Source organism: Balaenoptera physalus (genome assembly GCF_965194825.1).
Source record: "Balaenoptera physalus genome assembly, chromosome: 14".
In the NCBI taxonomy this organism is placed as follows: Eukaryota; Metazoa; Chordata; class Mammalia; order Artiodactyla; family Balaenopteridae; genus Balaenoptera; species Balaenoptera physalus.
This window is the reverse complement of record NC_138893.1, coordinates 60137076-60158372: the sequence shown is the minus strand read 5'-3', so window position 1 is coordinate 60158372 and position 21297 is coordinate 60137076. Positions and strand designations below refer to the sequence as shown.

The window sequence follows — 21297 nt, the reverse complement described above, 5'->3', positions numbered from 1 at the left end:
AGACAGAAGATAATTGCGGGAGAAATAAAGTTATCTAACACAGAAATCTGATATAGCATCACCGGTTGCAAGAGTTCACCCCCTCAGATAGCAAGTTTACACCGATACCCAGATTCACTCTTAATTTCCAAACTGCAATTTAAAATAAAACGGCATAATTTTGCTCTCCTTTCCTAAATGACTCAATTTCTCACTGTGTGATTGGAAAGTAGCTATTAAATGACACAGTAAAGCAGCTACACATATGTGCTGTCCTGGATCAACACTGCATCCGTTGGATAAACTTTACGCTGATGTTTTTTTATTGGAATTTGAATCTTAAACTTTTCCAAAGAGTTAACTATCTCACTTGGGAAAGAAATACATATATTTCAGCTCTGTGCTTTGTGACCACCTAGAGGGGTGGGATAGGGAGGGTGGGAGGGAGGGAGATGCAAGAGGGAAGAGATATGGGAACATATGTATATGTATAACTGATTCACTTTGTTATAAAGCAGAAACTAACACAGCACTGTAGAGCAATTATACTCCAATAAAGATGTTAAAAAAAAAGAGAAATACATATTACATATAACACATGGATTAATATATTAATGTGTATTTATATGGATAAATATATTTATATTAGTATGTAAATACATTAATTGTACATGTAATTATATTGCATATAATCTCCATATTTCCTATATATCCATCCTATTTGACTATATTATTTAATATTTTATCAATTTCATTTATTTAACACTTTTTCTTGAGTACCAGTACCAGTAAAATCACCAAATTGTACTGCACACCAAACAATTCTAATCAGTTGAGGATACTAGAGCCATGAAATGATGTTGTATATGAAATTTAAATGTATGCTTATTTAGGATAGCATGATATAAAAATATTAACAAAAAGTCACTTATTCATAAATTTTTAAATAATGCAAATCCATACTGCCTCTATATCCCCCAATTAAAAATATGTCAAGAATTAAATCCAAAATTGGCGAACCAAATGAACTGGAAACTGTTTAAGCGTTGGCCAGAGGGTGGCGCCTGGTAAACAGGACAAACCTAGGCATTCTTTGTCAGAACTGCCTTTGGCTTCAGTTCTTATCAATTGCATAAAATTCTACTGTTTTATACAATAAACAACAGTGTGAGATGAGGTACTACAGGGGGAATGTTTAGCATCTGCTTTTGCCATTGCAAATGACACATATTAATACCTGCAGCACATTTAACAAGCAGAGTAAGATATGAATTTACAGCACCTGTTAGTGCATCTCTTCCCTAGCTCTAATTGCCAGTGAAAATATATCAATGCAAGCTGTTCTGCCCCCACAGACAGACATCAGCTTGTCACTTTCTCACATGTCTTTGGCTTTTATATAAAGCACCCAGAGTGAGTGTAGAAACAAAGGAAAGACGTGCCGAGAGTTCAGGCTGAACTTCAGATTTGACTTTTGTGCTCAGCGTCATAGGACTTCAAACTACGCCCTTGAAAGGGCATCTCAGAAGGAGGGAAATGTGAAGAAGACTATTTATAGTAACAAAAACCTGCTAATAAGCTAACATCCAATGACAGATACTTGGTTAAATACATTATATTACATCGATATACACGTGGTATGCCACTGTCGTAAATATAAATATGATACAATAGAAAGAAAAACTGTTTATAAATAATACTAAGTGCAGAAAAGTCAGAAAGTAAAATTGAACGTGCACTATGGCTATACTTAAGTGGTAATCTTATGTGGATAAAGGTCAGGTGAAAATGCTTATAATACTAGGAGAGAGTTTTTAAAGTCTCTCCTAATATTATAAGCATTTCCACCTCACCTTTATCCACATATGAATATTTTAAGTTTAAATTAATTTTAAACTATTATAAAATAATTTTTAAAATTATTTTAACATCTTGTTGGTAATGAAAATGTAAATAGGTTCAACCTTTCTAAAGTACCATACATATTTGGAAGTCTTAAAGAGATGCCTACCTTCTGATCACTAAGTCTACTAAGGCTGTATCCTAAGGAAGTCATCTGCCTAATGTATAAGGACAGATCTCTAATTCAAGAATATTTATCCCAGAATGTTTTATTGCCAAAAAAACCTATCATAGTAGTAATAATAATAATTATAAATTCAAACAATAAAAAGTTGTCCTCAGTTACAAATATTTTTCAGTGTAGTTATTGACCTGGAAAAGCATTTTTGATTATGGCAGAGACTGCTATTTGCCCCCCAGTACCCATTCTTGCCTTCTTCCTTTCAGTAATAAAATTTCTAAAGTTTTTGCTAAGCACATGGCTGCCAGGGTAGGAACCATATCCCTTATGTGCCTTCTTCCTGGGGGCTGGAACTGCCATGAACGTGACCCAGTTTCAACCAGGCAGAAGAGGCCAGCACCCCAGAGATGGCCAAGCTATAGTGCAGGGGGGCACCGGGTCACTGCATGACTTCCCGGAGAAGTCACAATTCCTCCACAACCGTGTGCCACTGATGTCTGGACTGGATTCTGAGGAAGAAAATTATTTATTTAGCTGCTGTATTTTAGGGTCTTTGATACAGCAACTTAGCCTGCACCTCAGAAATACAATGCTGTTTAATCAAATAAAAACTAAAATTATTAAAAAGTGCATGTAGCATAATCCTTCTCCTGTAATGGAAACAATTATACCAAAAAATTATAAGATTACAGTGTAAGAGTTCAGGACATGCCACCCCAAAATATGCTTTTGGCATAATGATTATTTTGAGTTAAAGGCACCTGAAAAACAGAAGATGTGAAGAGGACGCTGACCTTCCTTTTTCTTTCTAAAAGGAGAACACAAAACTCCCATGTGAAAGAAGCCCTCCCTATACCAGGAGGAAGAAGCGTAAAAGAGGAGGCTGAGAGAAATCTATACAAAAAGACCTTGTGAAAATAACTCTCATGTCTTGTAAGTCTCCCCATATATTTTAGTTACTTTTCCACAACTGCTACTCTTTGTTCAACCTAGTATATAAGCACTTAGGCCTAGTTACTTCTTTGGGTCTTCATTTTTGTGAGGGCTCCTATGTACACGTAAATAAAATCCATATGCTTTTCTCCAGTTAATTTGTCCTATAGCGGTCCCAATCAGAAACCCGAAGAGGGTAAAGGAAAAACTTTACCTCCCCTATAATACGCAAATACTAATCGTAGTTATCCCTGGTGGTAGGCATACAGGTAATGTATTTTCTTCTTTGTACTCACATATTTTAAAAATTTCATAATGAACATATATGTATAACAAAAATTTTACTAAACGTCTCTTACAGTGTTTTGAAGAGCTTAGCTAATGTATATTATGCATTTTTTTTTTTTAAGCAGCAGGTTTCAAACAATAGAGAACATCAGATCTTACAAGGTGCTTATTAAAATGCAGATCCCAGAGCCATACCCTCAGGAATTCTGATTCTCAACAAGTCTTGGGTAGACCCAAGAAACTGTATTTTTTTATAGCGCCCTAAGTAATTCTGAACAGCACTGTAGATATATTAGGACCGGCCTTCTTCAAACAGGAGCAAGTAGCTGGGCTCTGGGCATAGCCGGCAAGGGGGGCTAGAGATTCCAGAGGGTCTCTGAAACATGGGAGGCTTATAAAGAGAAGAAGAAGATTTGTAAGCTAAATTAAAAAAACCCAGTGAAGAACTAGGTTTTAGAACTTCGAGAACTGAATGCTAATTACTTATACAAAAGATCCATTTCAAAATTTACTATGAATAGAATGGCCTTTAAGGGCACCTCCAAACTCCTGCCACTGGAAACCTCCCAACTTCACATCTGAATTGCAGCCCTCAAGCCTGCCAGCGTCCAGGCCCCGCACACCCTCAGCAAAAGCCTCTCCCAGCAGGAACCAGGCCTGCTGTCCCAGCATGTCCTGGGTAGGCAGAGAGTGGCAGTCCCTGGCTGGCAGCCCTTGGCCAACAGCCCAGAGAAGGGAGAATCAAGAAGGTCCTATGAAACAGCTGCACAAAGCAACCATTTTCTTAACAAAGGGATGACACACGGAGCAGAAGAACAAAGGGCAGGGCTGCCCTCTGCAGGGAATCTGGGGTCAGAAACGTTCGCGGCGCACATTGCGATGCGGCGAGGACCTAAACCCACAGGGTCACCACTGGGCCCGAGGGTGGTGCTCTGATCCACAGCCAGCAGCCTCCGGCCCCAGTCAGCTGCTTGACAAAAGGGCTGGAACAAGAGCAGGGGCCTGGACTGCAGCCAAGCCAAGAGCTCTAGGCAAACCCAGCGCCAGTGGGGGCCTGCAGCACAAAAGGCTGGAGGACTACAGTGCCGTGACATGCAACAGGGCACTCTGACAGCTCTGGCCACCACATTCCCAAGGGTACCTGAAAGGCTAGGGCTGGCGGTCATCTGCGCTCTGCTGAGGCACGGGGGGTACCATGCGTGGGCCGCTCAGCATCTGCCTTCAGCCCAGCTCAATGGTCCTCCACACAAGGGAGCACTGACTCCTGAGGTGACAGAAACTGGACCTTGCTGAAAAATGTCCATTAGGTGAGAGGGTAAAAATGCTCAGAAAGATAAGGCTCTTCTGATGGCAGGGTATACAGAGAAAACAAGCGGCTCTAGATGGAGAAGTGCCCGAGGAGAAAGGTAGGGGACGGAGTGGACACTTGGGAGTGAACATTTGAGGACTTCTGAAGGTTTCGGGACATTCCTTCAGAGGTAAGGGTGTGCTCTGCAGCATGTCATGAGCTACCTGCCTTCCAGATGCCCCTCTTCTAGGCCAAACTCTGGTACTGAGTCACTGACGCTTAACACTAGGCCTTACAGTCACTATGGGGCTAAAAGCCTCAGGCTGGGTCCTGCCTGGTCCCATAGGGATGAGCCCAAGGAGAGGTAACCGATAGCACTCGCAACTGACAGCGTTCCTGGGACAACTGAGGAAGGATACCAAAGCACCAGTGATGTCCCAGATCAGAGGTTCCCAAATCCGGTTGGGCAGAAGAATCTAATGGGCAGAATTTTTTTAAAATATAAATTCTCACCACTCAGCACCAGAAAGAAATGAAGTACTGATGCACATGACAACTTGGGTGAATCTCAAAATAATTATGCTGAGAGAAGCCAGACAAAAACAAATATATACTGTATGATTATATTTAGACAAAACTTTGGAAAATTCAAAGTAACCTATAGTGACAGAAAGCAGATGGGTCGCTGCAGATGGGAGAGGGTGGAGGGGGTATTAAAGGGGGCCCCTCTGGGGGTGACAGATACGTTCACTGTTTTGATCGTGGTGATGGCTTTGCAGGTGTATATCTATGGCAAAACATACTACATTGTACACTTTAAATATTGTATGTCACTTATACCTCGACAAAGATGTTTAAAAAAAATAAAGGTATACACACTCCAGTCCAAATGAATTAGAATCTCTAGGGATGGGACACAGGAGTCTTTGTGTTTAAAAGCCTGGATTGTAGCTAATCCAACAGCTCTACCACAAACCCAATATCCCTTACTTTTTAAAAATAATATTTTATTAAAAAGTGTACTTTTAAAGGCAACTCACATGATTCTGATGCAGGCAGTGACTGCCAGTTGTTTGAAAATTGCTATCCAAGGCACTCACTGCATCTTGGTTTGAAGCTTAAATGGTGAGTTATTTCATATTTAAAAAGAATTTGGGGGGAAAAATTATACAAAAACATGTCCTGAGGTAGAAAAAGTCCCTGACATATTGTCAGGTGAAAAAAAAAAAGCTATAAAAGAGTAAGAAGAAAAGAAATCAATCTATTTCTACAATTATGATTTCTATCTGTATCTTTAACCACTTCTTTCTGAAATGATACGCAGCAAGAGATATGGAGTAGAATACAGAGACATTTTACATCCCTGGTACACATTCTCTATCTCTGTGTGGGATTACAGAACAATTTTATTTTTCACCTTATGAGAATTTTTATTATTATACCCGTATGTAATTTATAAATTTTCTAGAATGAACAAGCATACTTTTGTGATGTGTGATCATACAATCAAAACTCTACTTTAAAATTTAGTGCCTCTTAGTTATATCCTTGACTGATTTAGCTCTGTTTCTCCACTGAGGTTTCAGGCATACAGTGTTCATAGGTTAATGCTGAAATAGCAGCTTCTATCTCCAAAGCTGCTCTAAAATCTTGCTTTCTGGAGCAACACAGAAATAAAATAAATCTGGGACTCAGTGAAAAACGAACAGAGGGGAGGGGGAAGAACAGAACAAGCAAGTCAACCCCAATAGCTGTTTGGTGAACTCACACCGTAGTACAGTCTGCCCCAGGGAGGATAACACAAGCAATATAAACATAACTCAGGAAGGAAAGCAGCTCAGATGTGTAAACAGACTATCTTTCTATTTGCTTCATGGAGTGCACAGAACTTTCTAAGGCCGATGTTCCACAAACCCCCCACTGTACTCCTGGAATGCGTACCTGGCTCCAGTGTAACATATTTTGCACAGAAGTTCCGGCAGGAGTGTGTGTGGCATACACAGCCACTCTAGACTGCAAAATAAACACGTGGAAATACAGAATGAAAACGGCCTGAAGGAGGCATTGATAATAAACACAGTTCGCACCTTGAAGCATTAAAAACTACAGAGCCACAATCTCAAATACGTGAGATTAAGAGCAGGAAAAAAGATTCTTTGACTACAAATACGTCCTGTAAAAATATGAATAACCACACATACACACACAGAATACACATGAAGGATATACAGTAACATGGTAACCGTGGGGCTGTATTGGTTGAGATTACTGCTCATTTCTATTTTCTTCTTCATGTTTTTCTGAATCTCCAAAATTTTACATAACAATCGTACCTTGCTTTTATTCATCAGAAACAAGAAAAATTAACATCCCTTAAAACTTCCCTAGAGCCTTCATTCCAGAATTTTAAGGCCTGTTTTCAAAATACAACATGACAAACTACGAATGTATTTAGAAACACCAGCACATTGCTGGCCAAGGGTTTACATTTTATAAAATAAATAAATAAATATATATACGTGGGTGGGTATGTGCCTGTGTGTGTGTGTGTGTGTGTGTAAATGGCCATTCCAAATTTAAACACATTTATAGTAATTATTTTGAAGAAAAAGATCACTAGACTAAATATAAATATTGCAATTTAAATGATGAGCAATCTCCTCATTCCATAGTTTCCACATAGGTACAATGTAGGAAGCTGACAATGGCTGGCCCGAGGTTAGCCACAAATGGTGTTCCAGGCACCTGCCAAGGTTGATTCTTATACCCCTTAAATGAAAGAGCCTTTAGAGCTCTAATGAGGTCATTCCTGCCTCTCCCACATCCTCCAACACAAAGAAGCACATTCACAGATAAAATCACTGACAGTAAAAACCAAGTGTTATTGTAAACATACATACCATATTTAAATTTCTCTCATTAAATCCACACAGAACAAAAAAGATATTTCCGCAAAGCTCCTTCAGAATGACATGAGTACAAACATGCGTACTCAGCCATTTCACAAATGTACTCTGGGGAAGAAATTCTTTAACCCCAAATAAGTCCTGCAAAATAAAAAGAATATCTCAGCATTTCCTTCTGGTGTATGGCCTCCACGTCCCACCTCACAAGCAGACACATGCCAACCGTGTCCACGGATGGCCTCAGAAGAGAAATGGCAACCAGTGGGCATTCAAACTAGGACACCTGTGCGATACGTCTACTAAGGCAATAGCAGATGTTATAGACGTGTATTTAAAGTCTCAAATGAAAAAAAGAAGGCAAAAAATCAAATAGGTCCACAGAAGACTTTTACAGTGGGAGAGGGCCTGAATGATCCCTCCCAGGGCCATCCCCAAAGTTTCATCTGACTTTGATGGATTGCTAGCGACTTCTGAGAAAGAGTTGAAACTGTGGTTGGTCAGCAATGTGTCTGCTTAGGACACATACATCTGATCCGATGCTACTGGCCAGTGGGCCAAGTCCTGCCCACTGCCTTTTGGGGTTTATTAATACTTAATACAAAATTTACCATTTTAACCATTTTTAAGTGTTCAGATCAGCAGCATTAGTACATTCACATTGTTGTGCAACCATCACCACTATCCATCCATCTCCAGAACTCTTTCAACATCTCAGATTGAAACTCTGTACCCATTTAAACAATAACTCCCCATGCCTCCTCTGCCAGCACTGCCTGTTTTCATAAAGTTTATTGGAACACAGCCATGCTTTTCTCTATACACACTGCCTCTGGCTGTTTTCACAAGACAAAGGCAGAGGACTTCCCTGGTGGCGCAGTGGTTAAGAATCCACCTGCCAATTCAGGGGACACGGGTTCAAGCCCTGGTCCAGGAAGATCCCACATGCCGCGGAGCAACTAAGCCCGTGCGCCACAACTACTGAAGCCCGTGTGTTCTAGGGCCCGCGAGCCACAACTACTGAGCACATGTGCCACAACTACTGAAGCCCGCGTGCCTAGAGCCCGTGCTCCACAACAAGAGAAGTCACCACGATGAGAAGCCCGCACACCGCTATGAAGAGTAGCCCCCGCTCACCGCAACTAGAGAAAGCCCACGCACAGCAACGAAGACCCAACGCAGCCAAGAAAAAAAAGACAAAGGCAGAGTTCAGTAGTTGAAACAGAAACCATATGACCCACAAAGCCAAAAATATTTATTATCTGGACCTTTAACAGAAAATGCCTGCTGACTCCTGGTGTACATCAGGCCTGACCAATGGCCCCTGGACCTGTGCTCAAGCATTTCTGGGGCAGTCACTATGCCCTCAAGGCAGATCGTCGTGTACATGTGTAATAGGAAATAGGAAAAAGATCTTCTTTAGAGTGAACCCAAATTTGTCTCCTTACAATTTACACTTTCACTGATGCCTACCCTCTGGAGGGACAAGCAGAGTGAAAAATTCAAATGCCTACAAAGGCAGTTTTATGGGTTGAATCGTGTCCCTCCTGAAAAAGATATGTTGAAGTCCTAATTCCCTGTATCTCAACATGTGACATTATTTGGAAATAGGGTCTTTATCAAGGTACTCAAGTTACATAGTTGGATACTGTCTACATTAAAACAAAACAATACATTTCTCTCTGGACCTATATAGGTATATAAATTCACACACAAGGTCTATAGGAAAAGACCCCAGACTGAGCATGGTGCTTAATTCTGAGGAAGGCACTAGGAGAAGCCTTGGTAGTTGAAGGGGACTTTATTTGTAATCTCCGAATTGTTTATAATGAAAATCGAAGGTTCTGTTATCCAAGGTATTCAAAATAAATGTGGTTAGAGGGGTCCACATCTTACCTGCCTGTCTGATCACTGGTACAGAGAATCCCACCTTATGTGAGAGTCAGATTCTGAGGTCAGAGTATAGCCTATATGTCCTGTGAACATATTTCTTAAATGGCCAAGAGATAAGTATAAGTTAAGTATATATTTCTGTATAGGATTTCATATGTGTGTGTACAAACGTATCATACATAAAACATAGATAGTGCATGCGTAACGGACCATCTGGCCTCAGCTGGCTCTCAACTCCTCATAAAAACTGCTTCCTCCTTGAGCGAAGCCTGGAGGGTTCACACATTGAGGTCCGACGAAGTTACTGGCCTCTGCTTAGGGGCCGTATAATAAAATATAATAGATCACCCTCCGTGTGGTCAGGGTCGGGCATGTGGAATAGCATGTCGCCTGTCGCCCATCTCCTGCCTACTCCTAGGCACGGACCCACCCTATGGAATAAAGGGCAACTTCAAGGAGGTTGAAGCTGCTTTCTCCTGGCCTTCCTCGTGCTCTCTTTGTAAGGTGGGTGGGGAGTTGCACTGACGTGTTAACCACGAGAACAGGGAGCTCCAGTGTGGAGTTAAGGATACCTTCCCTGACTCCCCAGGATCTGGAGGTAGGGGTGAAGGGGGAAAGAAAAACCACGGCGAGAAGAAAACCCACTGTTCCATTGATAGCAAAACACAGGGGAGGAAGGCACACCTTCTTCCTCTAAAGGCCAATTCTTCAGAACCAAAAAGGAAATCTGTGAGGGAAGGGAGTGGAGGTGGGGGGAATCCAAGTACCTTAATGAGAAGATCTGGAAATTGTCCTAATTTAACTAGAGGGCTAGTAGCAAACCTGGCTGAAGCCACGGGAGCCAGGGCAAAAAACACTTTAATCTTTTTGGCCAGCTCCGGGATCCGTGAAAATGCTATGAAACCTGTGGGAACAAAAGGAAAATAACAGAATTCCATCTTCTGGGACTTTTCTCTGAAAAGGCAAGGGCAGGCATGCGTGTCGCCTTCTAGTGGCAATCTGAGAACTGTGCAAGCAATGCCAGGAGGCAAAACTCGTGAAATGAGGGCCTCTGAACTCCTACGCGCACAAACACTGAGTTTGATTAAACCAGTAAATCAAGTTTTGTTAAGTGCTTGTTTCGATCTTCAGCCTACATATGCACTGGAAGAAATCCAGGTTGCTAGAACCAGAAGATGTTTCCCGTTCCTTTAATGATGTAGGCCAGGGAATCCAAGACTATTCCTAACAGCTCCACCCCACTGTGTCCATCCCCTACTGCTCTGCCTCCATCACTAAGAATGATGTACGAAGGTACTCAAAGCAGTCGCCAAGGACTCGAAAGGAACTTACACATTTAGAATCCTCTAGCTTTAAAATATCTTTTAGCTTCCTCTCAGGTCACTTCTTGCCTTAAACTTGGCCCCAGAACGTCAATTTTGAAAGCAGTGGGGCAAAGGACACCAATGGACAAGTCATGGAAGAACGAATATAGATGAAAAAAATGCTTAAGTCCATTGATAAGAAGGGCAATTACGTCCATGTTACTTGTTGCTTGAAGTCTCTCAAGCTGACAAAGAGGAGTGGTAGTGAGGGCAAGGCAACTTAACCACGTATATGGAGACACTTCAAAGCATTCATACCTTTCATATCATAGTTTTCTTCTAGGAATGTATTCTAAGAAGATTGTGTGATAGGAACACAAAGATATTAGTCACAGTAAACACTAACAGGGGAATTAAATAAATTATGGGACAGGTCTCTAGTCCCTAATCAGAGGAACTCTTGTTTGCTCGAATTATGAGCATTTTTGGGGGGAAGGGGGGGAGCCACAACGCGTGGCTTGAAGGATCTCAGTTCCCCGACCAGGGATTGAACCCAGGACAAGGCAGTGAAAGCTCAAAGTCCTAACCACTAAGCCACCAGAGAACTCCTGGCAATTTTTATTTTTTTTTAAACTTTGCTAAATTTTCTGTTTCTGTTTACAATGAATACACAATACTTTTATCATCAGCATAAATTAAAAATATATATGACTTTTAAAAATTATTTGTAAATAAAGTGTACTATGGCATCCTTGTAGCTAGCTTTATTCCACTTCACTTTAAAAAATCAGTGTATTTCCTTGTTTTCTTTATAAAAGTCTCTGCACTTATACAACTTCCTGCTTTATACTCTCTCACATTCCCATATCACTTAACTAGGAAAATATGTAATAGGCTGTGGTTTACATTGATTCCTTCAATCAAGGGAACCATACACCATGTTCATCTATTTACATTTGTCTGAATATCCAGAGAAGACTCAACATTACCAAAATTCTTTGCCCTACTCATTATTTCTGCCTGGCATTAAAAAACAAACACAAAACTCTATCTGAACATTATTTTTTTATATTTCACTTTTAAGAACGAACACAAACTGTAAAAAAACATTATATCAACCTCCCATCTTTATTTTATACATACCTATCGTGGTGCCTTGAGAATGACCCACATAATACACTTGTTCTTGGCCAGTTTTATTCAGAATGAAGTTAATTGAAGCTGGTAGGTCATAATTTGCCATCTCATCGTAACTGTAATCCAGAAAAGGAAATTTTTCATTGAGACATTGCATACAAATACAACAGCATACAAGTGTGCTGCTTGATGAGTTATCACAAACTGAACACAGCTGGGTAAACCAGCCCTGAGCACAGGGAACTGAACATTACCAGCACTGCAGAAGCCTCCCTGGGCTCCTTGCTAACCATGCCTCCCCAAAATAACCAGTATCCTCCTTTCTTAAACCATAAATTAGTTTGATCCATTTGGGAACTTTTCTATGAATGGAATCAAACAGCGTGTATCGTTCTGCATCTGACTTCATCTTTGCTGTTACATATAGCTGTCGGCTGGTCACTGTGTAAATACATGACACTTTATTTGTTCACTCACCGCTGATGGGCATTTGGTAGTTTCCAATTTTTTGCTATTACAAATAGCGTAACAACAAGTATATTCTTGGACATGCCTTTGGTAAAAGCTCTCATTCCTGTGTTTCACGGCCTCGGGTAGGTTCTGGTTTTACAAATGGGGAAGCAAGCCTGAAGGAGTCATGGTGCTGACTTTCTCTAATGCCTGGTACAGAGACACAGCCCTGAACCTGTACGCATGTGTACTGACTGTAACCACCACTTGTGCTGTGCCAGGCTCTGTGCCAGCCTCTTTCCCTGTATCCTCTCCTTTAAGCCCCCAGTGACCTTATGAGAAAGGTATTTATTATCCCCATTTTACAAAAAGGCAACAGACACAGGGCTTATGCCACCTGCCTAATATCATGCAGTGATCAACTAGTATAGCCAGAAGTAAGAGAGAGAAGAGGAGAACTTCTAGAAATAAGAAGACTGAATATTTGGAGGACGTGTTTATGGAGGAAGGGAGAAGGGTATGGTACACAATTTACACAGCAACACCCACACCACCAGGAATGTCACAACAACTAAAAATCCCTTATTGAATCTAATCCATAAATGTAATCATTTATTTATAATTTACCTTACAGCTATTTATTAAATTCCTAACAAGGTGTAAAACCTTTCAAAAACCATTAGTTTCCCATCATATGATCTTGAGTTTCCCATCTATTTGCCTCCCCAGTGTCTACGTTGAGGGTCCCAAGGAAAAAGACCCCCCTCATAATCAATTCAAAGATACCTGAAGGCCCAGAATTCATCCTGAGAAACTGAAAGAGTCTTGTGTTTCTGAGACCAGGTGTTTCCCCTGCTGTTCCCCATCCACACATCAAAACCCGCATCTGCCAGAATGAAGCCCAGGCTGCTGCTGGGCAGGTTTGTGACCCAGTTACTGGAATCTGCCAGCAAGCCATGCTGCAGGAACACAACTGGTTTGGGACCTGGAAAGCAATCATGTTTAGGAGTTAGCAGCACCAAGCTTCAAAACAAACATGATATCCTGCTAATCAGAAAAGTCACAAAAGATCACAAAGCAAAAAATGAAACAGAAACAGAAGACTGAGGTAGCATTAGCATTCAGTGGTAACTGTACTATAGATACTGTGTGAAGGGCGCCTGGGAGCTGTATGTTTTCCTTGGGCACATGAAGACACTTCTCAGCCATCCAAGGTGCTCTGGGGCTGGGCCATGAGGAAGAAGACTTGACCTTAAAAGACCAGGAAGTCAGGCTAACCAAGAAAAGACCTTGGCAACATATGGGGACCAGTGGGGCAGGACTGCCTTGTTCCAAGAGGCGCTCCTGCTGGTCATCAGTAAGAGAGAAGGCGCGTCGGCACCGCGGTGGTCTCTGCTGGGGAAAGGAGAGTTAGAGCGAGGCAGAAGGAGAGCACGCTGGGGGCCAAATTCCTTGCTGCTGGTTCCAACCTGTGCCTCTTCAGACACTTAGTGGAAAACCTGAGGCTGTGCAGCCGACTTCACAGGGCAGAGTCCTGAGAAAGGAGGACGGGTTTCAAAGGAGGTGGGAGAACCGAGGAGGGGAGAGCAGGATAGAGAGTGGGGCAGCCAGACCAGGACTGAGCTGGAAAGGGGGTCAGGTGCCAGTTTTCAGGGGCCAGGAGTCAGCTGCCTACCTTTTCTTTCTTTTTTTTTTCTTTAACATCTTTATTGGAGTATAATTGCTTTACAATGTTGTTACTTCCTGCTGTATAACAAAGTTAGTTTCAGCTATACGTATACATATATCCCCATATCTTCTTCCTCCTGCATCTCCCTCCCACCTTCCCTATCCCACCCCTCTAGGTGGTCACAAAGCACCCAGCTTGTGACCTCCCTGTGCTATGCGGCTGCTTCCCACTAGCTATCTGTTTTACATTTGGTAGTGTATATATATGTCCATGCCACTCTCTCACTTCGTCCCAGCTTACCCTTCCCCCTCCCCATGTCCTCAAGTCCATTCTCTACGTCTGCGTCTTTATTCCTGTCCTGCCCCTAGGTTCTTCAGAACCTTTTTTTTTTTTTTTAGATGCCATACATATGTGTTAGCATACGGTATTTGTTTTTCTCTGCCTACCTTTTCTTGATGGGGAGTATTTCAAATTCCCCTGAAATCTCTCTGCACTTCCCTCCCTAACCCCCCAGAAGGCTTCAAGGGAGAAATTTGGGAGTTGGCAAGTTGAAGATATACCAGGAAACTCTTTAAGCATCACCAATAAATAACTTCTGGATTCCCACAGGCAATTAGGAGCCACTGACACTTTCCCAGGAGGTGAGCGTGAAGCCCAGGAAAGTGCAGGCGGCCAACTCAGGCATGTGCCCACCACGTATGTGTGCCCACCATGCACGTGTGCCAATTATGGTGGCTGAGGGGCTTCCAACAATACCTGCAAATCCCCCACTGCAGCCCGTACCTACCATTCACCTCTGCAGCCCATACCTACCATTCACCCCTGCACGAGGCTTAAAACATTCCCAGACCCCTCACCCTACACTCCATAGAAGGGTTTCCCAAAGTTCCTATATTTGCCCCATACATTGAATTTCCATGGACTTGGCTTTGCCTAAAACAACCACTACTGCAATCCAGGTTATAAAGAGTCTCTGTTTAACAGAAAAAGAAACAAAGAAAATATGTTTAATTACTTTGGAATTTAAATAAACTGTTTATATTAAGGGGTAATCTGTGGACATCCATTAACTCTATGCCACAATCAGCTGGGTACCTACAAAATGAAAGTAACTGCACAAGGACAAAGAGAACACAGCTACACACACACACACACACACACACACACACACACACAAGCACAAACCGACCATGCAGACCCCAGGGTGACAGCAAAGCCATCCAGTGTGTGTCGGGGGACGGGGTGGTGGAGAAAACTCAGTGATTTGTTAAGACACCTGTCACAGGGGAAGGGAGCGGATCGAAGTCACTTTCTTTTCTAATTCTCTTTTTGTTTGTTGGGATTCCCCCATCCCTCACTTCAAGCTGAATACGAAAGCTCAATGAACAGATATAAAAGATGGCACCAGATAGGAAGAAAATAGTGAATCTGTTCTTGAAAAGCCAGGTGTTTTCAAATCTGGAGGATCTGGGCCAAGAACTGCAAAGCATATGGCAGACCCCACGGCTTTCTCGTGGGAAATGCCAGCAGGGGAGGAAAGGGACTGGCATGGAAAGGCACATGGCTGAGAAATGGCACCTCAGCAACCTCAGGCTTCTCAGCTGTGTCCTACTCATTCATTTGAAGAGATTTTACTGAGAATTTTACTGTATAATAAGCAGTGCACTAGAAGTTAAAAAAAATCAAGTGATTCAAAACACACGTTACATTTTGTATAAACTTGTCCTGCTACCTACTCTGTGTTAGTCACTGTGTTGGATTCAGGGACACGAACATGGGTAAGCCATGCTCCCTCCCCCACGGAGCTCCATTCTAGTGAAGGAGACAGACACGCGATTACCTTCTAGCCCAGTGTGGAAAAGGCCAGACCACCACGCAGGAAAGCCCAGAGGAAAGAGAAAAGTACTCAGCCAGGGGAGGAATATTTGAGCCGATTCTTAAGTAAGAGACAGACTGCCCCACAAAGGGTTCGGGTGAAGAAACGGCGGCCTGGATTGGCAGAGAACTGACACTGCATCCCAGGCCTCAGCCAGATGGGACCCCAGAGGGTACTGTAAAATGTAAACGCTCCCTATAGGAGTCGGATGCACAGGCAGCTTGGGGAACCGCTGGTAGCGCGTGGTGCCTCGTCTGACCTGGGCATAGAGGGGATATGAAGGACTTCCTTCAGGGGTGCACATCCTTGCAGGTGTGGCCAGCTCCCTTTCCTCCCAGAACAAAAGGGGCCTCTAAGGAGGAAGCTGCAGAGGATACAACCCACTGGGCTTCCCATGCCCGTGATTCCATTAGACATGATGGGCCACCAACAAAGAGAAAATATTAACAAATCCTGTCCCGGGGTGGAAAATGGGTGCTAAACTGCTTGTGCCTTCCATCTGGCATTTAGTGAATGCAAAAGGGCAGCAGAATAGACAAGGGCACTGTGACGGGCCTAACCACCTGTCTGCCAGCTTCTCCCACCTGCTCCTAAGAGGGAGGGAGTGGGGAGAAAGGAAGGCATGATGTCATCTTTCCCATCCCGCCACCAATCAAGGATTTAAGGATTTGCTGGAAAAAGAAGTTTCTCTCTAGGAGGGTTAAACCTACTGCCATTCACATCTTCCAGTGAATTACTTTAATCAGATTTCTTTTCATCCTGCTGAGAGAAGCTGACTGAATTAACAGCTAGCTATATTATTATGCACCCCTGTGCTCTAAGGCACTGTGCTGAAAATCCTATGAAGTTAGTACTATTTCCATTTAACAGAACAAGAAATTGTGGCTAAGAGAAGTCAAGTAATTTGCACAAGATTGGATAAGAGCCAGTAAGCGGGGGAGCTGGGATTCGAATCCACAGAAGTCTAATGCCAGGGTCCACGCTCTTAGCGGTTTTGCTACGGGAAAGGCTAACAACAGAGAGTCACTCTACAACATACAGAGGCCCTCAGGGAATGACAAGCCAAAGAGAGAAAGCTATTTTGGAGGGAGTTGGACCAAGTGCTTGGAAGAAAGGAATCTCTAGTAGATGGATGGAGGAGACAGAGAATAGGAGGCCAGGCCACGATATGCAACCTTGCCCGCTCAGGCAATTCTTCCAAGGACCAGCCTAGCCCACACACTCCAGCACCTGCAGCCTGGCCTGTCTTTGAGCAACAAACCAACAGGTCAGGACAAGGGCTGCCTTTCCTGCTGTGCCCTGCAATTAGCTTGTCCAAACTGGCTGTACAAGGGCCGGGGGCTGAGGGAAAGCTCTAAAAGTACCTTGGCCCAGAGAGGGCAAGTGACTTCATCACAGTCACCTACGTAGTTAGCACAGAGCCAGCAAAGAGATGCATCCCGGTGACGGGCCGCCACGGCGCTGCCTGCCTGATGGGGCCAAACGTGGGTGGAAGCCAGGAGGGGATTACTCAGCCTCCAAAAATGAATCTGCTGAGCCCACAGCCTCACAAGAGGAAGATGACCGGGTGCATGGGGAAGTTCCTCCTGCCTCCCCAGCACTGGCCTTCTCTACCAGGGCAGTGTCTGGACAGGCCTCCACCATGCTCAAAAATGGTGTGAGAAATCAGCTGAGGTCCAACAAAGAACCAAAAGAAGGAGGAGGAGGAGGCGATCACAAAGATCAGCGCCTTGGCATGAAACAGACTTTGGTTCTTACTGGATATGAAACCCTTTAGAATTTACTCAATCTCTCTGGAGTATCGATGTCCTTTTCTAAAGTGGGGATGATACAATGGCTGATAAATAATAGTGACTCACAATAATAATAATAAATGTACAAATGTAATAAATCATTACTAAGGAGAGGCTTATCTCCAAAGCACTCATCATCAGGAACTTAAGCAATGGAAGCTGGTACGCAGGTTATCTAAATCAAGCACTTTGCACACTGTCCCTTGATCAGAGACATTGCTGCAGTGCTAAGAGTCCAAGGGGCAGACATGCCATGACAAGCCGTGGGAATCCTGCCTTTACTACCAACCAGCTACTTTATAATGAGCAAGTTAATTAACCTCTGTAACCTTGGTTTCCTCCTCTGTAACAGGGGGTAATAAGAGCCCTTACATCCAAGAGCTGTGTGACAAGTCATGTGACAGTTCACACAGAGTGCAGCACATGGCCCAACCACAGGAAGCGTTCAGAAAGGCATGCAGACTTTGCCACTGCCCAGATCACTGCACTCACATTTCACAGTCACCCTGCTGGAAAGGGGGTGACCCTCGGCAGAAGGAAACACAATAGTGCCGGGATCACAGAGCAGGGAAGAAAAACACCCCATCCTCAGGATGCCATTCGCCCCACCAGCAGCAGTGGTGGTCACTTTGATCGCTAAGCAACAAGAAGGCAGCAATCGGTCTGTCTCATTCACTGCAGCCTCCGTGGCACCCAATGCTGAGTCTGTCACGTGGCGCTCGCTCCAGGCAAATTTGATGACTAAAAGCAATAAGGAAGGAATAAAGGAAGGAAAGAAATAATAAAAAAAAAAAAACAGTGCATATTCACACACACAGAGATACCCACCCCACATATACCATGTGCACTTTCCAGGGTGCTGCCTTAATTAGAGTTTACTGCGTACCCAGGATGGCACCATGCCATTTATGTTATTCTTCCTACGTTACAGATGGGGACTCTGAGGCATAGAAAAAAGAAATAATTCGCCCAAGGATGTAAATACAATTAGTATATGGTGGAACTGGGAACCATGTGATTACGTGACACCAAAGTGCTTGTTATCTCCATGCCAAACTGCCTTTCTGCTTCCTCTGCCCTTCTCTGCTACCACAGCCTGCCTTCAAACAGAGGTACGGTGCTTCCGAGCTCAGGAGGATCCTTAATTCAATGTGGTCTTGGGCAAGGAACATTATAAAGTGTGGATGCTTTGGTCAACCCGGTCCCCAGGAGGACCAGGACTGTAGAAGCGGGTAGACTGAAGCCTTGGGCCGGAGAGATTATCAAGTAATGAGAAAAGGTTTGGGCTCTCCAAGAGCTCACGGTCTAGAGGGGAGGACCGAGGTTATAAGCATCATCACTGACATAACACGCTATTATTTATTGTCTTACATGTCTTAACTGCTATGAAGGAAACACACAAAGAGCTATGAGGCTATGTAGCCAGGGGCCACCCTGAGCGGGTGTGAGCAGCTGGGGAATTCCTCCCTGCAGTGACATCCGGGTTAAGCGGGAGGAAGGGAGGGAATACTGGAGGAGGGAGGGGTGCCGAGCAGAGCACTCGCTTCCTTTCCACTCTGACTCTGAGCCCCAGCTCCAAGCTGCCAATACGAGACAAACTGTGCTGTGCAGCTGACACTGCCTTGTGATGCTCAGTTACACAGAGGGTCTGAATACAGCCCCCTACCCAGCGTGCCATCAAGGTCCAAGCGAGCCTGGGCGTGAGCTCAGGGAGCTAGAGTCAACAAGCCCGGGCACTGACTAATGGCCCTACATCTGTCCAGTGCCACTGGGAGGCGAGGAATTACATCCCAGCTGATCAAGGCCTCTGTTTAGCTTGTTAGAGCACTGTGTTTAGGAAATGGTTTCCTTAGGAACCACATACAAGGGAAGAACAGAAAACCCAGAAATTGGTCAGAAACCTGAAGCATATAATCAAAAAAAAAATAATTTTTTTTTTAAACCATAGCCTGATGGTCTTTCCCCCCAAAACCTAACTCACAAGCCAGGTTGTGAATTTTCAATTATGACTCAGAAAGTTCAATGGGCAACCCCAAGGCAAAGTTCAAAGACCGTTTCTGCACAAAGGCAATTACTCACACTCCAGAATGCACTTCACTCACCAGGCCGTCAGACACATACTGCTTTTCAGATATAAATGTTCCACGGTTGGCGCTTTTTTTGATGATGGCTTTATTTTACAGTTTATTTCCCAGTTAGGCAGAAGTAAGTTGGCCTCGCTGTTACTGTTGCTACTTTATGTATTTTAGGCCGGGCCTTTCTCTATTTCTTTGTTTTAACCAACTGAAATAAATACGCTGACTATCATAGGATCAAGTTGCTCAATACTTATTACATAAGGCCGCGCACTCCATTTCAAAGAACACTGAACCCAGAGTCAAACTGGCTGGGCCACTATCTTTTGACCTAAAGCAAATCCCCTTCCCTCTTTGAACCTGTCACGCCCAGTAAAATGAGAGTGTTGCCCTAGAACCTGGGTTCCCAAACCCAAGGATTTTCCCTTGGAATCCACTAGGGAGTTATGTTAAAAATGCAAGTTCTCCAAACTGCCGGCCCAGGCAGGACTCTGAGATCCTTCTAGTGTCAGCATCCCGTGACTTTCTGAAATAAGGCTGAGCAGATTAAAATATAACCACTTCCCTATAAAGGATGGATTTGTGAATTTCAATTCCCTTATTGGAGTTGGTGCAAAGTAGGGGTAAGCTCAACACTTTGATAGAGAAGTTTGCTTAACAATGAGAAACAGCCCACATGCACTCCACAGGTCACTAAGAGCTTTCTAAATACACATTTCAAGCTTCCTAATTAGTAGAGGTCTGACCAGACAGGCAAAGGATTGCCTAAATCAGGGGATTCTTTAAAACAGTGTGGTATTGGTACAAAAAACAGGCATATGGATCAATGGAACAGAATAGAGAGCCCAAAAATAAACCCACACACCTATGGTCAATTAATCTTTGACAAAGGAGGCAAGATTATAAAATGGGAAAAAGACAGTCTCTTCAGCAAGTGGTGTTGGGAAAGTTGGACAGCTGCATGTAAATCGATGAAGTTAGAACACACCTTCTCACCATACACAAAAATAAACTCAAAATGGCTTAAAGACTTAAACACAAGACATGACACCATAGAACTCCTAGAAGAGAGCATAGGCAAAACATTCTCTGACATAAATTGTACCACTGTTTTCTTAGGTCAGTCTCCCAAGGCAATAGAAGTAAAAACAAAAATAAACAAATGAGACCTAATCAAACTTACAAGATTTTGCACAGCAGAGGAAACCATAAAAAAATGAAAAGACAACCTACGGAATGGGAGAGAATATTTGCAAATGATGCAACAGACAAAGGCTTAATCTCCAAAATATACAAACAGCTCATACAGCTCAACAACAAAAAAACAAACAACCCAACTGAAAAATGGGCAGAAGACCTTAATAAGACATTTCTCCAAAGAAGACATACAGATGGCCAGTAGGCACATGAAAAGATGCTCAACATCACTAATTATTAGAGAAATACAAATCAAAACCGCAGTGAGGTACCACCTCACACCGGTCAGAATGGCCATCATCAAAAAATCTACAAACAATAAATGCTGGAGAGGGTGTGGAGAAAAGGGAACCCTCCTACACTCTTGGTGGGAATGTAAATTGGTAGAACCACTACGGAAAACAGTATGGAGGTTCCTCAGAAAACTAAAAATAGAATTACCATATGATCCAGCAATCCCACTCCTGGGAATATACCCGGACAAAACTA

The 21297-nt window shown here is 43.2% G+C and overlaps 1 protein-coding gene and 1 long non-coding RNA gene across 5 annotated transcripts in view; one reads left to right on the top strand and one right to left on the bottom strand.

The window, feature by feature from the left end:
* The window catches only part of LIPA (lipase A, lysosomal acid type), a 105110-nt gene that overhangs the window by 1770 nt on the left and 82043 nt on the right, over positions 1-21297 (bottom strand). For 2 of the 4 annotated variants that reach the window (XM_082423793.1, XM_082423792.1), the window contains exons 4-9: positions 18029-18277; positions 12985-13183; positions 11755-11864; positions 10075-10211; positions 7412-7558; positions 6453-6524 (exon numbers count right to left, since the gene is read on the bottom strand). In XM_082423793.1, coding sequence (XP_082279919.1) covers positions 6453-6524; positions 7412-7558; positions 10075-10211; positions 11755-11864; positions 12985-13183; positions 18029-18277 — 914 coding nt within the window. The remainder of the gene's footprint in view (positions 1-6452; positions 6525-7411; positions 7559-10074; positions 10212-11754; positions 11865-12984; positions 13184-18028; positions 18278-21297) is intronic. The other 2 variants (XM_082423795.1, XM_082423794.1) reach the window with 1 other exon arrangement.
* LOC309642408 lies at positions 5-6229 on the top strand. Its single transcript, XR_014253169.1, has 2 exons — positions 5-2284; positions 2573-6229. It is a non-coding gene; the product is annotated as an uncharacterized lncRNA (long non-coding RNA).